At 33.1% G+C, this 17,069-nt stretch overlaps 1 protein-coding gene across 2 annotated transcripts in view; it reads right to left on the reverse strand.

Annotated features, from left to right (window-relative positions):
• Window positions 1-607: 607 nt before the first annotated feature.
• The window catches only part of NUP58 (nucleoporin 58), a 61,436-nt gene continuing 44,974 nt past the window's right edge, over window positions 608-17,069 (reverse strand). The window contains exons 14-16 of one of the 2 annotated variants that reach the window (XM_051986563.1): window positions 15,364-15,465; window positions 13,468-13,563; window positions 608-879 (exon numbers count right to left, since the gene is read on the reverse strand). In XM_051986563.1, the coding sequence (XP_051842523.1) occupies window positions 797-879; window positions 13,468-13,563; window positions 15,364-15,465 (281 nt within the window). In that variant the 3' untranslated portion in view covers window positions 608-796. Of the gene's footprint in view, window positions 880-9,758; window positions 12,019-13,467; window positions 13,564-15,363; window positions 15,466-17,069 lie in introns of those variants that run through there. The other variant, XM_051986562.1, reaches the window with a different exon arrangement.

The following is a 17,069-nucleotide window of genomic DNA, read 5'->3' on the forward strand; positions in this document are numbered from 1 at the left end:
TCATTTCAGGTATAGGTCTAAATACTTTTGTCAAGGGAAGGAGGACTAGGTAGCTATTACATCCCCAATTCATAGATCCAATGTCTTCTGACAGAGCCGGAGATGATGTGGTTCTGGTAGGAAAATAGAAAAAGAAGGGGAAAAGGAAGCAACTCTGCTGAGGTAGAAGCTACTGATTTACTTTCTCTTCTATCCTAGTCATTGTTAAATTCAGGTACTGTATACTGCTCCTTTAATTTAACCCCCTATCTGCCCTGGAAAGGTAAAAACAGCTAATGTTTCATGTAAAAAGTGTTCCCCATGGAAAATGCTTTGCCTCCAGCTGTGAAATTGATTAATGGTCTTAAAACCCCCAAGAGTCTCAACAGGCAGCTGTAATTGCTATTTCAGGATAGGAAAGGAGGAAAAAAAAAAAAAAAGGTATGTATGTTGTATTGAAGAAGAGGGGAGAGTGGCTGTTAAGAGAATATTTCTCTTCATTTCTTCAAATTCTCAAAATAGGTGGAAAGGATGGATTCTTGGGGAAGATGTTCATGAGTAAACAGGGCATTATTTTATTTCATAATTTAGAGCATTTTTTTCCTTAAGCCAGCAGAAAGCTACCAAATTTATCAAATTAGTTACTTTTACTCAAGATATCATGAAACTAAGAAAAAGACCATTGAACTAGTCAGCCTACTTTCCAGTGCAATTGTTTTCATGATAAGATGAAAAGTCTCTAGAGAATATAGTAATCACATCTAGAAATTTTGCTTGAAATACATTGGTTCAGAACTTCTTTGCAAAGTAGAACTGTTCAGAACTGAATTTTTCTTCCAAGTTCATTACTCTGTATGACACTGGGTTGAGGAAGTTCAAGTGATATTGGTTGGTGATTATCTAAGAAAAAGAGGAAAAATACCAGTTTAAACAATATTCTTTTTCAAGCATAGTAAAAATCAAGTAGTTCTTCAGGATATTAGTCTCTTTACACCTCCCAAGAAGCAAATTAGAGATTGGTTGATTGTTTGGGTGCTTAAAAAGCCATGTGTGAAACTTGATCTGAGACTAGAATCAGAAGTTCCATATATGTATGTACACACATATACTTGTATGCATATCTTTGCCTATCTATTTTTCATACAACTTAGGACTGGAAGAAATCCTGCCAGAGTAAGGAATGCCTCTTCAAGTCAAGCCCACATCTGCTTTGTTCTTTGACAAATCCTTTGAAAATCCTCAAACATTCCTTTCCTATAGTATTGCTCTTAAAAGTCAGTTCCCTATTTTCAACTTCAACAGAAGATGCGAACATACCCTTCAGCTAAGCCTCTTGCTCTTAACCTACTTTACCATAAAAACGATAGGTTCATGCCAGTAGAGGCTTTAAAGTTACAGAGTGGTTGCCTATTTTTTGTTGTTGTTGTTGTTGTGACTATTCAAATGTCTACAGGAGGAGAAGACAAACGGAAAATGTAAAGGAAAAAAAAACATCATTTAAAGAAAACCAACTCTACAGAAAGGATGGTTTCTCCTGCCATCTGGTGTCAATTGAACAGAATTGCAATATATTAGAATAAAATAATTCACTATTTCAGGGAGATGGAGATGATTCTTGGCTTTTCCTTAAAGTATTCAAATTTGCATGATTATGAATTAATTCTCACACCTGAGTATTGTTTTGCTTTTTACCTTTTCCAACTAACTTTTAAATAATTCAAATGTATATCTAAATATGAGGAAGTAGGCAATGAATGTAACCAGTCCTGGTCTCAGGGAACAGTTGCTAATTTCAAAAGAGAGGTGGAGAACCACAAGTATTAAGTGTTGAATATACTGTAAGATGAGTTTATTTTGTTAGTTTGGCTTAACTGTTTTTTCTTTGTGACCAGGGAAGTGACAAGGGGAAGTAGGAAAATGTTGAAAGTGGCTATGATGTGAAAAGACAAAAGGCATTAATAAATCCCTAAAATTATATAAATGATGAGCCATGGTAGTCTGGGAGTCAGAATATCTCAGTATAGTATCTTGAAAAAAAGATTAAATCTCTTTGCATATCTTTCTCCATCTGTTCATTGTGGAATAGCATCTCCCTTTCCTTTCTATACAAAGATATTAAGAGATCAAGGGAATAGAAAGAACTTCTATAGTAATTAGACAAAGTGATTGGAAGGAAGAAGGAAGAAGGAAAATGTGAAGTTATAAAGACTATAACTGTAGACTCTATAACTGTATAACTCTATAATCCATAGGAATCATAGAAAAGGAGGAAAAACAGAGTAAAAAGGTAGGAAAAAGTGAAAATATGGGAAAACTAATGTGAAATTCTTATAGAATATTAGAAAGCAAACCTAGATAAGCAAGATTTCAAGTCTTATTAGCATAGTGTCAGGGAATGGATCTATCACTTGTATAAGGGACTCTTGGGTTGGGAAACTGTCCATTCATTCTCTTTATCACTTAGAACACGAAAACATTAAATGACTTGCCCAGTGTCACCCATCCAATGTGTGTCTGAGGAGTCAAGAATAGTTCTCTATTCACTACACTATATAGGCAGCCTCATATTAATATTTTAGAAATGACACTTAATAAAATAGATGTTTCTGCAAAGTAATGAAATAATCAAGGAAATTAAGCAGGCAGGAAATCCTGATTTACAGGGAAATAAGAAATAAATGGAGCCAAGTAAAGGAATGAAGAAAAGCAGTATTCATGCTCACTTTTGTAAAACTATTTCTAAATGAATGGAATTCAATTTTTTAGCGATGCATCAAGAATAACAGAAATTTTTAAAGAATTATAAACAGTAAATGTAATTTCTATCTAATACCTAGAAAACCATTTATTAAAACCTTTTTTTTACATAATTGAAACAGTAAATCCAAATTCATTTGAAGATTCTTCATAACATATATGTAAGGCAGTCTTTTAATTACTGTTATCTACATAATACATTTAACTCAGTTAATATTTGTCAAAATACTCTTTAAAACCCAATGAATATTTCTATAGTTTTGCATGTCCAAAGTGACTTACAAGCATAAGCTTTTAAAGATGATTCTTGTATAAGCATTTTAAGAACATGTTTATAACTAGGTTAGCTAGGCTACAAATTAGATTACATATCAATAATATTACAGTGGATCAATACTTTTTTTGGTGCAGATTTGTGATTTCATCAGCACAGAGAACATTCAGTTAAGAAATTTCCAATGCACATGGCTATACCTCAGCAACAGATAGGTAACACAATCTTTTGAGAATTACTGGGGTCCTGAGAGGTTGTGATTTGACTGAGATCACATAATATATGTAGGGAGGACTTACTCTCAAGTATCCCTGATTCCAAGGAGAACTACTTTGGTATGCTGCCCTTCCAATAGTAATATTAAGAGATCCAATACTATGTAGTAACCATAGCATCTCTATAGAAATCATATAAGGAAATCATGTATCTACTGGGAATCAGTGGGAATCCCAGTATCTACTGGGAAACAGTCTAGAAGAGTGATGTTAACCTCAAAAACAAATTTGCTATTGACTTTAAAAAAATACAAATTAATATTGTTTTATTGTATTTTTATTTTTGTTAAACATTTCCCAATGCATTTTAATTCAAAAGTTTTGTAGGCTACATTTTGTCCTCGGGCCTTGAGGTGGACACCTCTAGGAAGATTTCATTCCACAAGAAAAAGATGATTAGTTTTATTTCTTAAAATGTGAATTTACGTATCCAGAAAGGGTATCTCTATGTGGAAACATTGGCTTTAATTGAATTCATTGTCTTTTTTGCATAGTACACAGTTCTTATCTCTTACTATGAATACAAAGTTTCAAGAAGGTTAAAGTTAGTAAAATGGAATATGGCTTTAATTTTAAATTGGTCCCACTCAAAATTTTCTTTTGTCTACGATTTGAATAAGAACATGGATACTTTTACTTATTGAATTTGCTAATGATACAATATGAGGGAGAGATGTATAATTAATGTTAGGTAACAAAAATCAAGTACCAGATGAGTCCCTAGAGATACAAATTAAAAAAGTGTACCCAAAGAACTTACACCTACCGAGAGGAAAAACATGTACACAGGTAAGTATAAAATAAATGTAATACAATTGGGGCGAGGTTTCAGAGAAGCTATTAATTCTGGGGGAATTAGAATTAGTCTTATAGGAGGTGGCCCTGGAGCCAAGACTTACAGGACACTAGAGGGTCCAAGAAAAAAAAAGTTATGGAGGGAAAAGGTTCTACTCATGAGGGACAGGCATCTTATATAGTACATACTTGAAAAGTGGAATGACATGTCTGGGAACAAGTGGGTCAGTTTGGCTGGAATTCGGAGGGCATGAAAATGCATTTGTAGTTAGCCTGGCTTCCCAGACAAGCTGAAACCAGATTATGAGACTATAAATGACAATTAGGAGAGTTTGTGTTTTATCCTAGAGCAAACAGTGAGACTCTGACTGGCTTTTTGAAGAGGAAAATAAAGCAATCAGACCAGAGTTGTAAGAGTTTCAATATGGAAGCTACATGAAAGATGGAGAGAGTTAAGGCCAAAGGTGAGAAGTCCAATTAGGAGGCTAGCACAACAAAGACTTGGAGTAGCAGCTGTGAGTGGAGGGGAAGGATACAGCAACAAGATAAATTATGGAGGTAAAATCAACAAGATGGGGCTGGCAATCTAACATTTATTAAATGTCTATTGTGTGTCAGACATTGGGCTTTGCACTCACACTAAGGGCTGCCCTCAAAAAGCTCACAATCAAGTGGGAGAAACAATATGGACAAATATTTAAGGTAGATGGAAAATAATTAACAGAGGTAAAGCACTGGAATTAAAAAAGGTTGGGAAAGGCTTCCTTTAGAAGACAGAATTTTAGTTGGGACTTAACCGAAGCCAGGAGACAGACATGAAGTGTTCTAGGAATGTTGGACAGCCAGAGGATAGTGTCTTGTTCATAGAACAGCCAGAAGTCCAGGGCAACTGGACTGAAGGGTACAGGAGGGAAATAAGGTGTAAGGCTGACTGGAAATGGGAGGGGGGCAGTTTATGAAGGACTCTAAAAACCAAATTGATTGGATGGGAGGATGGAGATATTATTAGAGCAAAGAGTTGAAGATGACCCCTAGATTTCAAACTTGGATGACTGGAAGAATGGTGGACATCCTTTTCAGTAATAATTTAAAAAGAAGGGAGGGTTTGTGGGTGAAGATAGCGAGTTCTATTTCAGACATAATGAATTTGAGATTCAAATGTAGATGGCTAGCAGTCAAACCTGTGGAACTCAGGAGATTAAGGTTTGCTAGATGAGAGTCATTTGCAAAGATGATAAGTTGTCAATAAAAGTGAAGAGATTTTATGGAGGTAGAATCAGCAAAACATGATTAGCTGAATCTTATTAGTAAAAATTAGTAAAATTGATTAGAAAAGGAATAGAAGATCCAGAAAGGAATACTCATGAATTGATACAAAGTGAATAGAACTAGAAAAACAAATATACTAAATGACAATGTAAACAGAAAACAAATAAAAACAATGCAATAAAAACATAACGAATAAGCTTGACCCCAAAGAAAAGATATGAGAAGCCATCTCCCCGCTCCATATTTTTTTAAAAATAAGGGTTGAGAACTATGGATAGACTACTACAGAATGTCAGTCTTTTTTTGAGGCAGCTTGTTGTAGCAGATAGAACAAGGCAGATAGAACCTGAACCTGGATTCAGGTATTACCTCTGAGGTACCCTGGCAAATCAGTTAACCTCTCAGTGCTCTAAGACTAGAAATTTCCAAGTGTCAACTCCTTTTATCAATGAAATCACAATTTTTAATATACTGGCTATCTAGGCCGAGTTGTTTCCCTCCCTTCATTTTTATAATTGTTTGTTCAACATTTGGGACTATCTGTGATATAAAACCAAAATATATCAAACATTTTTTAGAAGTAATGTGTTGTCATTTCCCCCCAGTTGTATCTGACTTGCCATAACCTTTTTTTTTTCTTTTTGGCAAATATACTGTCTGTCATTTCTCTTCTAGCTCATTTAACAGATGAGGAAAGTAAGTCTAATAAGGTTAAGTGACTTATCCAGTGTCACATAGCTAGTTGTGTCCAGACCACATTTGAACTCAGGGTGATGAACCTTCCTGACTCCAGGCCTGGCCCACTATCTACTGTGCCACCTACCTGTTCCTAAAAGTGTATAATTCTAAAAAGTAGTTCATAATTATAATGTATTAGTCAGGAAAAGAAATGATTTAGCCTATTGGGAGGGGGGAAAACTTAGGAAGGACAAGATAACTTTCTCTAAGTCTTTGGAAAATAGATCACATATACGGATTAGACTTGTTTTGCTTGACCATGAAGGGCAGAAATAGGAACAATAAATGAAAGCTAAAATTTAGTAGAGAACATTTCTAATTAGTGCTGCCTATTCCAAAGAAAGTAGAATGGTCCTAGGGCGAGGAGTAGAGAGAGCATGGCTTTCTTTCACTAGAAATCTTCAGGCAAAGGCTGGATGACCATTTAGGTATTGCTGTAAGGGTGATTCTTCTGAGGCATGGAATGGACTATGTCATCTTTTGAGATACCCCCAGCTCTTGAATTGTGAATTTTATTTTCTATCTTAAGGCAAATTGTGTACAAGAAACAAAGATTTCTGGTGTAATTTGTCATCTCAACTCCTAGTGTCTACTCTATCTCTGTTATACAATTGTGATTCTGGGGATCTGGATTAACAGTTTAAATGATTGAGAAACAAAAATAAAAAATATCAAGAAATGATTTTGGAAAAAAATTATCTTGAAAATTGCCTGTTAGATCCCAGTCTATGTTAGAAATAACAATGCAAGGAAAGGTGTTAAACTACAGTATCAGATTCTTTTATTCTATTTATAATTGTGATACCATATCAAAATGAGTAAGTCCAATCTACAAATGTTTAACTTTTACTAATACCTACAAATTATTTTTATTATTTGGGTATATTTTCCACATTGGCAGTATTCAATGCAAAAGGGCCAAATGGGTCATTAGTGTAAAAAAGCTTTTACTGATTAAAAATACTGGACTATTCATTTTTGAAATGTTACGCCTATAAATGCAACTTCCTTTACTATCATCATAAATCTTTCAGGCTTATATAATGAAATATTTAAGCACTCAAAATGGAAGTAAGATAGACTGGAGTCAGAGAACTGGGCATAAATACCAATTCTACCACTGTGAATGCCTACCTATGTGACAGCTTCAGGTTACTTATCTAAAACAAAGGGGTCATAAAAGATCATGGGGTCAGAAGAAGGACCTTACATAGAAGTCATCAAGTCCGGCTTCCCTTTCTTTTTTTTTAAACAGGTAAGAAAACAAGATATTCAGAAATGCTCAATTACCTAGTCATGCAGTAAGAGGGAGAGCAGGAATCTGAACCTTTTTTCTGTCCAGATACAGTACTTTCCCACTGCAATGTACAAACTGTAAATTTCTACCAATTTAAAATTTATAATTCTCTTATAACCTCAAAAAATCCAATCCAATAAACATTATGTGCAAGTCATTGTGACTTTACCAAAGTAAAAAAGAATTTCAATGTAATTTTGAAATATGATTTTGAAGAAAATCATTTGCTGATCTAATCCTAAAACCCTTTGGGACCACTCTATTACTTCTGATAATGGTCTAATTTTTCCCACATTGTTCAGATGCATAATAAAACTACTTTGGCATGTATGCTTAAATAGAAATACTGACAAACTGGACTAGTAGTATACCCAAATAATAAAAATAATTTGTAGGTATTAGTAAAAGTTACATTTATAGATTGGACTTACTCATTTTGATATGATACTCATTTTGTCTCCCATTTTCCGATTCTTTCACCCTATAGAAAAGGAATCTGATACCAAATAATCTGATGAACATTACACCAGTACTTAGTTTCAGAACTACTACCCGACTTTGATAATAACAATGCCAGACAATGCCAACAATGCCAATACCAGATAATCCATCTTTGTTATAAACTCCTCTCAACATTTGCTGAAATCCTTTAAGCCTCAACTTAGGCACCACCACTTCCAGCGTCTCCTGACCCCCTCCCCACCTTAGTTGACAAAGCATAAAGTCTAAATTCAACAGAGCAATATATACATTTGGACTGGGAGTCAGAAGATACCAAATGTAATCGCAGTTTATCCATTTACTACTTGACTCAATCACAATCTGTGAATTGATTTGCTTATTTATAACATGATCAAGTTTAGTAAACTAGATAATTTCCTAAGGCCCCTTTGGACCCTAAATGTAGGGTATTTATTTAATTTGAACCTATAACATGCCTTTGTATTAATTTATTTGTCTACATTTTAATCTGCCTTGGGGAGGCCAGGCACTGGCTTTTTCTCAATGTATACCACTGTATCTCAGTACTTTGCACATAGTGATTTTATTTTTATTCAATTCAATATACATTTTCTTGGCTAGTGGTTGGTCATAATCCCTTGCTTGCTAGTCCTCCTATGGCTTGATTCCAGCTGGCTTCTAATATGTAACAAGTTAACTGGATATTTCTATGACAGATCTAGGTACTTTTCATAAATAGTTTAAGAGTTTGGAACCAGCCCTGAATCCACATGTTCTTAATCATAATACCCTCTAAGTCAACCAAAGGTTTTTAAATTCATTGCAAATATAATATTATTAGTCTTTAGGTAAATAATCAACAAGGCAAAATGGAAAAATATTTAAGCAAAATTGGAACCATGAACTAGATCATACACATAGTTCATGATGAAGTACTCCATTGTCACATGATTGTCTAAGTAGTTTTGGTTTTTTTGGTATTGCTAAAAATACAAAGAACTCCTGGGCAGGCAAAGCATGTTAAAACCTGTCTATTCCCCTCCCACTCAATGTTATATTACTTCCACTGGGGAATGGTCCCCTATGGAACCATAATGCTAGCTAGTTTCTTTTCTATTGATGTGTTAAGTAAAACATTTGACATTTAGCGTAAAAGGAAAATCTAGCAACCTATTACGGTATACCTTCTATCTGCTTACCATATCACAGAGCCCCCAATCAGCCAAGCACACAAGCCAAGAACAACCAATTACCCAGTTTGATAGAGACTTCCCCAATACAGTACACAGCAGTACATGAAGGCTGGGTACTAAATTTCTTGTTTTAAAGTAGCAACAGAAAGTAAATCAATTACCAGTTACTCTTCCCAAAAGAAATGGCAAAATCAATATGGTGGCAGGTTTATCTGAATCTCTCCTTGAACAAAGAAAAGCTGCATGTGCCACTGAGAAAGTAAGTTTTTAGAGTCTTTTGACCAAAAGTATACTTGCAGTTCTCAATCCTCAGGGACATTTTTGATCAAGTAATTCTGCATTTGTATGAATTGGAGAATGCTATATAAGGATACCATTCTTAGATGTACATACTAAGAAATGCAAATGAACAAATTTAACTTGTTCTAAAAACGAATATCCACATAGCAAAACACTAGTCATTATTGTAGTATTTACTGGAACTTAGCTTGTTTCAAAAAAGGGGAACATTTTTTCAGAAAAAAAATTGACATGATGCTCATTTTTGTGATGAGCAAACAAACAGATGTGGAGGACACAAAAGAGATACTGTTGGAGGATTTAAAAGAATATAAACCAATTATTAAAATACATCAAGATAACCCATCCAACTAAGAGGCTAAAATTCTAAGAACCACTAGTAAGTGTTCAGATTAATGGGCAAGTGATAGCTATAAGAGTTTAGAGCACTGATGCAATAAATTTTATTGTTTACACAGTGGTAGGTTGCAGACAAAGTGCAGACAATGTGGACAATGGCAGCACATTTAAAAATTTCACAAATGGTACAAGAATTCCAGTGGTTCAACATTTTAAAATTTAACATTAAAAAAAAAAAAAAAAAAAGCAATAACAGAGAAATGCAAATACCAAGATTGTTGTTGTTTTTTTTGCAGCCCAATGCAATACAACTTTTGAAGAAAAGTTTGGTTTGAATGCAACGTTTTAATGTCCAATGTTCAAAAGACAAATAACATGCTTTTTCTTTATCTCCCTCCCCCTTAATCTCAGATTCACTAACAAAAGTGAAAGCAATTTTAGTACTAAAAAAACAAATATACCCCTTTTAAAATTTATCAAGGAAGAGATAATCCATTTCAATGAGGACCAATCACTGTATGTAGAACCATTCCAAACGTACAAAATGGTACTTGACAACATTGTTACAATCAAAAGCAACTGACATACCCCCCCCAAATATATATATATGTAAGATATATATATATATATATATATATAGATAGACAGATAGATACACATGTATATGCAACACTTGTTTTAGAAAAAAAGTTGTCTTGGTGAAAATGATCCTGTAATATTTGATTTGATGCACATTATATACAAAACCCTTCTATATAAAAAAAGTATATTATTGTCAATGAAGTTCCATGCTTACACTCCATCTTATACCTGTACTTGCAAGATAAATGACACACTGATTGATGGTGGAAGTTATTTTTGTGATATATCTCATATAAGGCAATTCATTCCTTAAAAGGGATTCCCCTCCAACCTCCACCTAAAACTTTACTTTAGAAACACTAACTACACAGATATGCTTTGATATTATTAGCTTGTTATAACATGGAGTTCCCTATGTTAGAAAGACTAGGGGTAGTTTATAGATGCTGGCAAGAATGAATATTTTCCTCTCAAAACATACTATTTCTCTTTTCCATATTAAACAATTACTTAAGACACTGAGAGCTGATAAAAGCCATTTCTTTTGGTGCTGATGTCAGTAGCCCTATGTGAAAAAACTCCATATTGAAATGGCTAGAAAAGTTGCCATTAAAGTCAGTGCATCCATCACCTGCATAGAATTGGGAACTTTGGCTTCATAGTTCTTTGCACCTAAACCAACGGTCTAGAATTGTAAATATTCTCCTGAAAGTGAATCTAAGGGGAGGTGGGGGGGGGGGGGGCGAGGGGAAAGAAAGCAAGCTTTTAAAACCTCATTCTCATCCAGGATGCTGATCAACATAGGAACAGATAAGTTTTTAAAAGCCCTTGGCATATGCCACAGGACCAGATGATGCAAGTCCTCTCTTTGAAGTGGCTATGAAAAGTGAAGGCTGAAATGAAGAGAGAAAAGACAGCTCGGCAATGAAGGAGACTGTTGGTTAACAATGGAAGACAACATAATATCTTAATAAGCAATGAGGCTCTGAAAACAAAAACACGGAAAAGGAAATATTCAAAAGGGGGTAAAGATAACATTGAGGCAAGATTTGTACGTGTGTAAATATATATTTTAATATGTACACACATGTGTGCATTATGCTGTATATATTTACATACATATTCACAGAAATGCCCTGCAGTAGATTTCAAAAGGCCTTCTCAAAAACAAACAAAAAAAAAAAAAACACCCCAGAAATTATGAACTCTTATATCCATACTAGAATATACTTTATATATGTACAAGGATCAAAGATGCATCAATGTCTATGAATAGGCCTTATTAACAAAAACACTGCTAACATTAGGCTAAATAATGGTTTTACAAGTTGTCTCAGTGATATCATCAAAACATTTCTAAAGCTAGGAACTAAAATAATAAAAATACACAATTGAGTTAATATTAACAAGAAAATAGCTGTTCATCATGACTGGTGTGGATACAATTTAAATTTCAGAGTAGGGAAAAATATCAAAACCTTATAAATCTCTTGGGATGCAATTTAATTGTTGCATCAGTTCCTAGAAAAATAGATTTATAGAATGAATAGAGCGGTTGCAGTTTTTACTGCCCCGCCCACCCAAATGTTTATCTTTTTCCTCTTTTGTTTCCAGCTGGTGGTTTCTTCAGCTGAAGGAGTTGTCCTCCTGTTCCAAATCCTGCAGAGGCAGGATTGGACACCCCGAATGTCAGGCCAGCTGATGCTGTGATGCCGGGATTGCTGAAGTTAAACCCAGTTGTACTTGAGCTGCCAAAGCCTTGTGTGTAGGGGAAAAAATATTTATGTCAGAAATTAAATCACAACAACAATTTCATATATTTCTTGGAAAAAGCATTCTGTATCTGAAAGAATTGAAAGAAATTTAAATTCACTCAGTAATCTCAGGCTACTAAAATTCTAACATGTGGCATTAGGCAAGAAAAATCTTTCTGGTATCAGAGATTAAGCATGCAGACTAGGCCAAGGGCTTTGTTTCTGAAGGCCTACCACAACCACTTCAACTCTGTGTGAAAGAAGTGAGTCTTATCTTAATCGTTCAAGCCTCATTCACCTCCCCTTCTACAACCAAGCAGCCCACCACCACACACAATGTCTAGTTTCAAGGGACAAACTGAAAAGATGAATAATTTTGCAAGCCTGGTTTGATAAAATTACCTTTGGGTAATTAAGATGACAAGACATTCTAGTTGAGTTAATCATACCACCACTATCATCTTCAGAACAGCAATCCTCATAGCCCTCAAAAGGGAAAAGCATTACAACTAGCTTAGTAGGCTAGCTGGACATATCCATTTGAAACATAGCCAATCACACACTAAATGTCTTTCAAAATAAACACGTATCAATACAAGCTATTTTAGGGGCATGCTATTTATTATCAAACAATGAACATTTAAAGAAACATAAAATATCAATTATTAGTACTAATCCAAAACTGTTCCAAAGTTATATTTCACTTGAGGCCTTGTATTAATAGCTGTCAAAATTTATATTCTAAAAGTAAAGTGTTAAATGTTAATAGATGTTCTGTTAGGCACAGACTTATGGTTTCACATGAAATAAGGTCAAGTGGAACATTTACTGCTAAATGTCTTATCTCTGGAACAGAAATCCTTCCCCAGAATGTTCCATAGGCAAATTTTATTAAATATTTGGCAGCAATTTCATGATAAAATTTGTTAAGCTGAGCTAAATGATTTCAAATGAAATGGGTCACTAGTGTCCAAAAGAACTGCTATTTGGAGAAGGCAGGCAGTAGGTGGTACAATGAATAAAGGATGAGACTTGGTGCTTTGGGGAACCTGGACAGCTCACTAAATCTCTTTTACCTTCAGTTTCCTTCTGTAAAATGGGGAAAATAACCCTATATCCCAAGTTTGTCAATAGAAATAAAAGATAATATATGTAAAATGCTATGCAGAGACCATAGTCTACAGTGGTAGCTACATAAATTCTAGGTATTTTTATTACAGCTATCATTATTAAGGATGAGAATAATTGGGGGATTAAATTAAGAAGTCTGAAAAATTTGACATGTTTAAGAAGAGGCAGGACAAAGATTAAAATCTATATAGGTATATTTTTGTATACTATAATATAGGGTGAAATGATCTTTTTTGGATATGTGGAATAAAAGCATTATTTAAATCTTTAAATCAAATTATTTACACTTTCAAATTTTTCTAAAATTCAGACACAAACAAACCTGCACTAAGACTTCCTGAGGGTTTATTTGTTGTTCCAAATCCAAATGTGGAGGCCCCTGTGGTGTTGCTTCCAAAACCAGAGCTAGTTCCAAATCCTAGTGGAAGGGTGGTAGAGAAACATACAATGGCACATAAAAGATAAGTCAAAAGCTACTAACAAATAAAATCTAAAATTGTCCAAAGTTTTACAAATACAATCTTGTATATATAACTATGTAAATATACTCTAATTTCAAAACTTGTCTGGCAATTTGTATTTACGTAATTGTTGAAATAACTACATACAAAACATTGATCTAGCAATCATTTGCTCAAATCAGTACTGCACAGACACATAAACTTTCCTTTAATTAGGAGAGGTCATGAAGAAACAATCATATTAATTTTGAATTAAACAAATTTGCACTCATTTAGAATCCATATTAACAATTCACATTTTAAATAAGAAAACAGGTAACTGATCAAAAACACGAACAAAAACATAGCCATTAACTTCTTTATCAAATGGGCTAGACATTTTTAATGAACACCATGAGTTAATTCCAGCTCATCTGGTACAAAAGTACTTCCCTTTTATAAATCACTTCATTTAATGAAAAATGATTCTCTAAATTTCATGACACATATCACTATTAGAGAATTCAATGTTTACAGATTTTTTTTTTTACATATTAAAGGCTCATTTTATTTTGCTTTTAATATGCAAAAATTTCAATTAAATATTAAATCTGTACTAGTTTCCATTTCTTCATGAAATCCAATTAGCTATCATGTTCCAAAAGTCCTGATACAAAATAGAAAATGTTTCTATGTAGACAGTAAAACTATTTTCACAAATGCAAAAACAAACTGTATTTTTCCCCAACCATACAAATTGCAAAAGGAATTATAAAGAATTCCTTTAAGATCACATGTAAGAAAACCAGCTTGTATAACAATCCTAACAAGTTATATGACAAATAATTTGAAATTTTTTTTTACATTATAAAAACCTTTTTATTAGTTCACAAAACTTTCTGAAGCAGTTTATTCAAATACTGACTCTGACATTTTAGTGTTAAACATTACAGTTATCTGTACATCTAAAGGTCATGATACAATTTCAGAATAATTGTTTTTTTCATTAATTACAACTTAAAACTTCATTCCCCAAGAAAAACTTGTTTTGTGAACTATAACACGGGGGAACTATGCTATACAGAAACAGCTTATTCATAGTATGATCAACTCTCTCAACTCACTATGCCAAAAGTATTGAAATACATTATGGTTGCTTTTTTTTTTTAACCACTGGATTATCTTATGGCAACATTAACATTATATTGCAATGTTTAAACATGCAGGTGCATAACCAGGCATTCAACAAAGAACTATGCTTCATTGTTAAAAGTCAACTTACAATGCAATAACAGCCATAGATATGCAAAGCTAGTAACCAGGAATTACTTTTAGTTTATCATAAATAAGCTAATATCTAATTTTAAATTTATATAAATTGTTCAATTTTTATTTTCTGTACTATAATGTGTTTCATTGCTTAAAATGTTCCCTTTTTTACAAATGAGAATTTTTTAAGCTTAACTAAGAGAAAATAGTTAAGGCTTCCAAAGGGTTATTAACACTATAGACTAATTAAATTAATATAATTTAAAATGTTACTTTTATATTGATCTCCTTCACTTTTTTTTTTTTTTGTATACTGAATTTTCATAGCCTCAATAATCATCTATTTTCTTTCACTGAGGCTGTCACTATAAGGAATAAATAAGGAGAATCTTTCCTGTTAGAGCTAATTTTAACTTCTGAAGCATCAGAAGATCCTCATTTAGAATTTTTGTAATCACCAGTTCAGATATATAAAGGTTAAAGGAAACATTAGAAAAGTTAAAGTGTACCTCCAAGATTTGAAGTAGAACCTAAGCCACTTGATTGCAAGCCAGTGCCAATACCTGAGCCGAATGGTGTTCCAAAACTAACTCCCAGAGATGGCTGTGGCCCTGGTATAAAAAAAAAAAATGGGGAAAAAAAAGCTTGCCTTACTCTTTTCAAGATTTAAGTTTCTTTATTTTAAGAATGAACATGATTTTAGACAAATTTCGTTAAAAATTTTAAATTCTGAGTCTCAAAAATTTTCCCAAAACTAACTTATGTTTTCCCCCTGAGAAATCTAAGATAAAGATTTTATACTAGAAAACTAAGACAGTATTACCACATGGAAAGGAACTTACAAAGTATATTAATATAAACCATCTAATCTAACAAATTATACACCAAAAATAACAAAAATATTTAATGTATTATCAATTCAAATTTTCTTGGTTTAGTTTTTAAATTGTTTTAACTCTCTTACTCACCTTTTAAGCAAAATTAGATAGTGAATCAAGTGTAGGATTTCATGGATTTTGTTCTTTATTTAGAGAGCAACTTTGATTCCTGTTAGTGTCAGATTTTAAAAAGACTGGTGCTAACATTGTAAAACTATCATACTAAGAATGAAAACTAAAAACTTGCTATGGTTTTGCATTTGAAAGATCAAATTTTATATGTACAATAAATGGATAAAAAACAAGACAGTGTTTTATTTTATTAAATTTATTGTTCATTTTAAAGTAAATCAATTACACAGTAACATGACAATTCAAACTTGTTCACAAAAAGTGATATCCGAGTTCTGTTGTTAAGTTCTGCTACATTACACCATTCCATAAAATTAAATTATTCAAATCACCTGATTAATAAATATGATAGATTAATAAACATTTACAAAGGCACAGTTGTGTACCTTGACCAATTCAATAAATACATTCAAGATTTCAATTCAGAAACTTTTCCCCGTAATTTTGGAATACCTCAGATCAAGATTCTTTAGAAACTCTTTTCCCATCTGTTAGTTTATAGTTTAGGCTGAGTGTGGTGAGGACAGAAACAAACTAGCCTCTTCTTTAAACAGTGTTAGTGACCCAGAATATAAAAGTCTAAAAATCTCTCATTTTGATAAATGATTTATGAAAATGATTCGACAGGTTTTCTGCACAGTACAATCTTCATTGTCTTGTCATTTTCAAACACAGTGATCAGTGCATCTCAAAGTGTGGGGATAGGAGATTACTCAAGTAAAACACACATTAAAAAAATTAAATTTTAAAAGAAACCAAAATCTTCAAGTTGTCCAATGCAGAATAAGGTTTGTATATTCAAAAATTAGTGTTAAATTATAAAGTACTTATGGGTAACCATAGCTGAGAAACTTTGTTCTGTCTAAAATAATGAGATAAACTGGATTTTTCAAATAGATTGTAAACATAAAACAAAAAGTAACATAATTGATAGCAGCCAAGGTCCTTACACTACTATTTTTAAAAAATAAGTTAAAAAATTGATTTTTTTACATCCATTTTTTTGAGATTCAGATATCTGCTTAGTAGCTCTTAAAAAACTGTTATGACAGTACAAATAAACTAAAGACAATTTCATAATTTGAACAAAATATGCAGAAAACATATGTCCAGTTTCTTCAAGTTTAAGGGAAGGCCTCAAGTTGCACATTAATAGGAGGCACTGCTGGTGGAAGACCAAGAAGAAGAATAAAAACACCACATCT

The sequence above is a fragment of the Antechinus flavipes genome, chromosome 3 (genome assembly GCF_016432865.1).
Source record: "Antechinus flavipes isolate AdamAnt ecotype Samford, QLD, Australia chromosome 3, AdamAnt_v2, whole genome shotgun sequence".
Classification (NCBI taxonomy): Eukaryota; Metazoa; Chordata; class Mammalia; order Dasyuromorphia; family Dasyuridae; genus Antechinus; species Antechinus flavipes.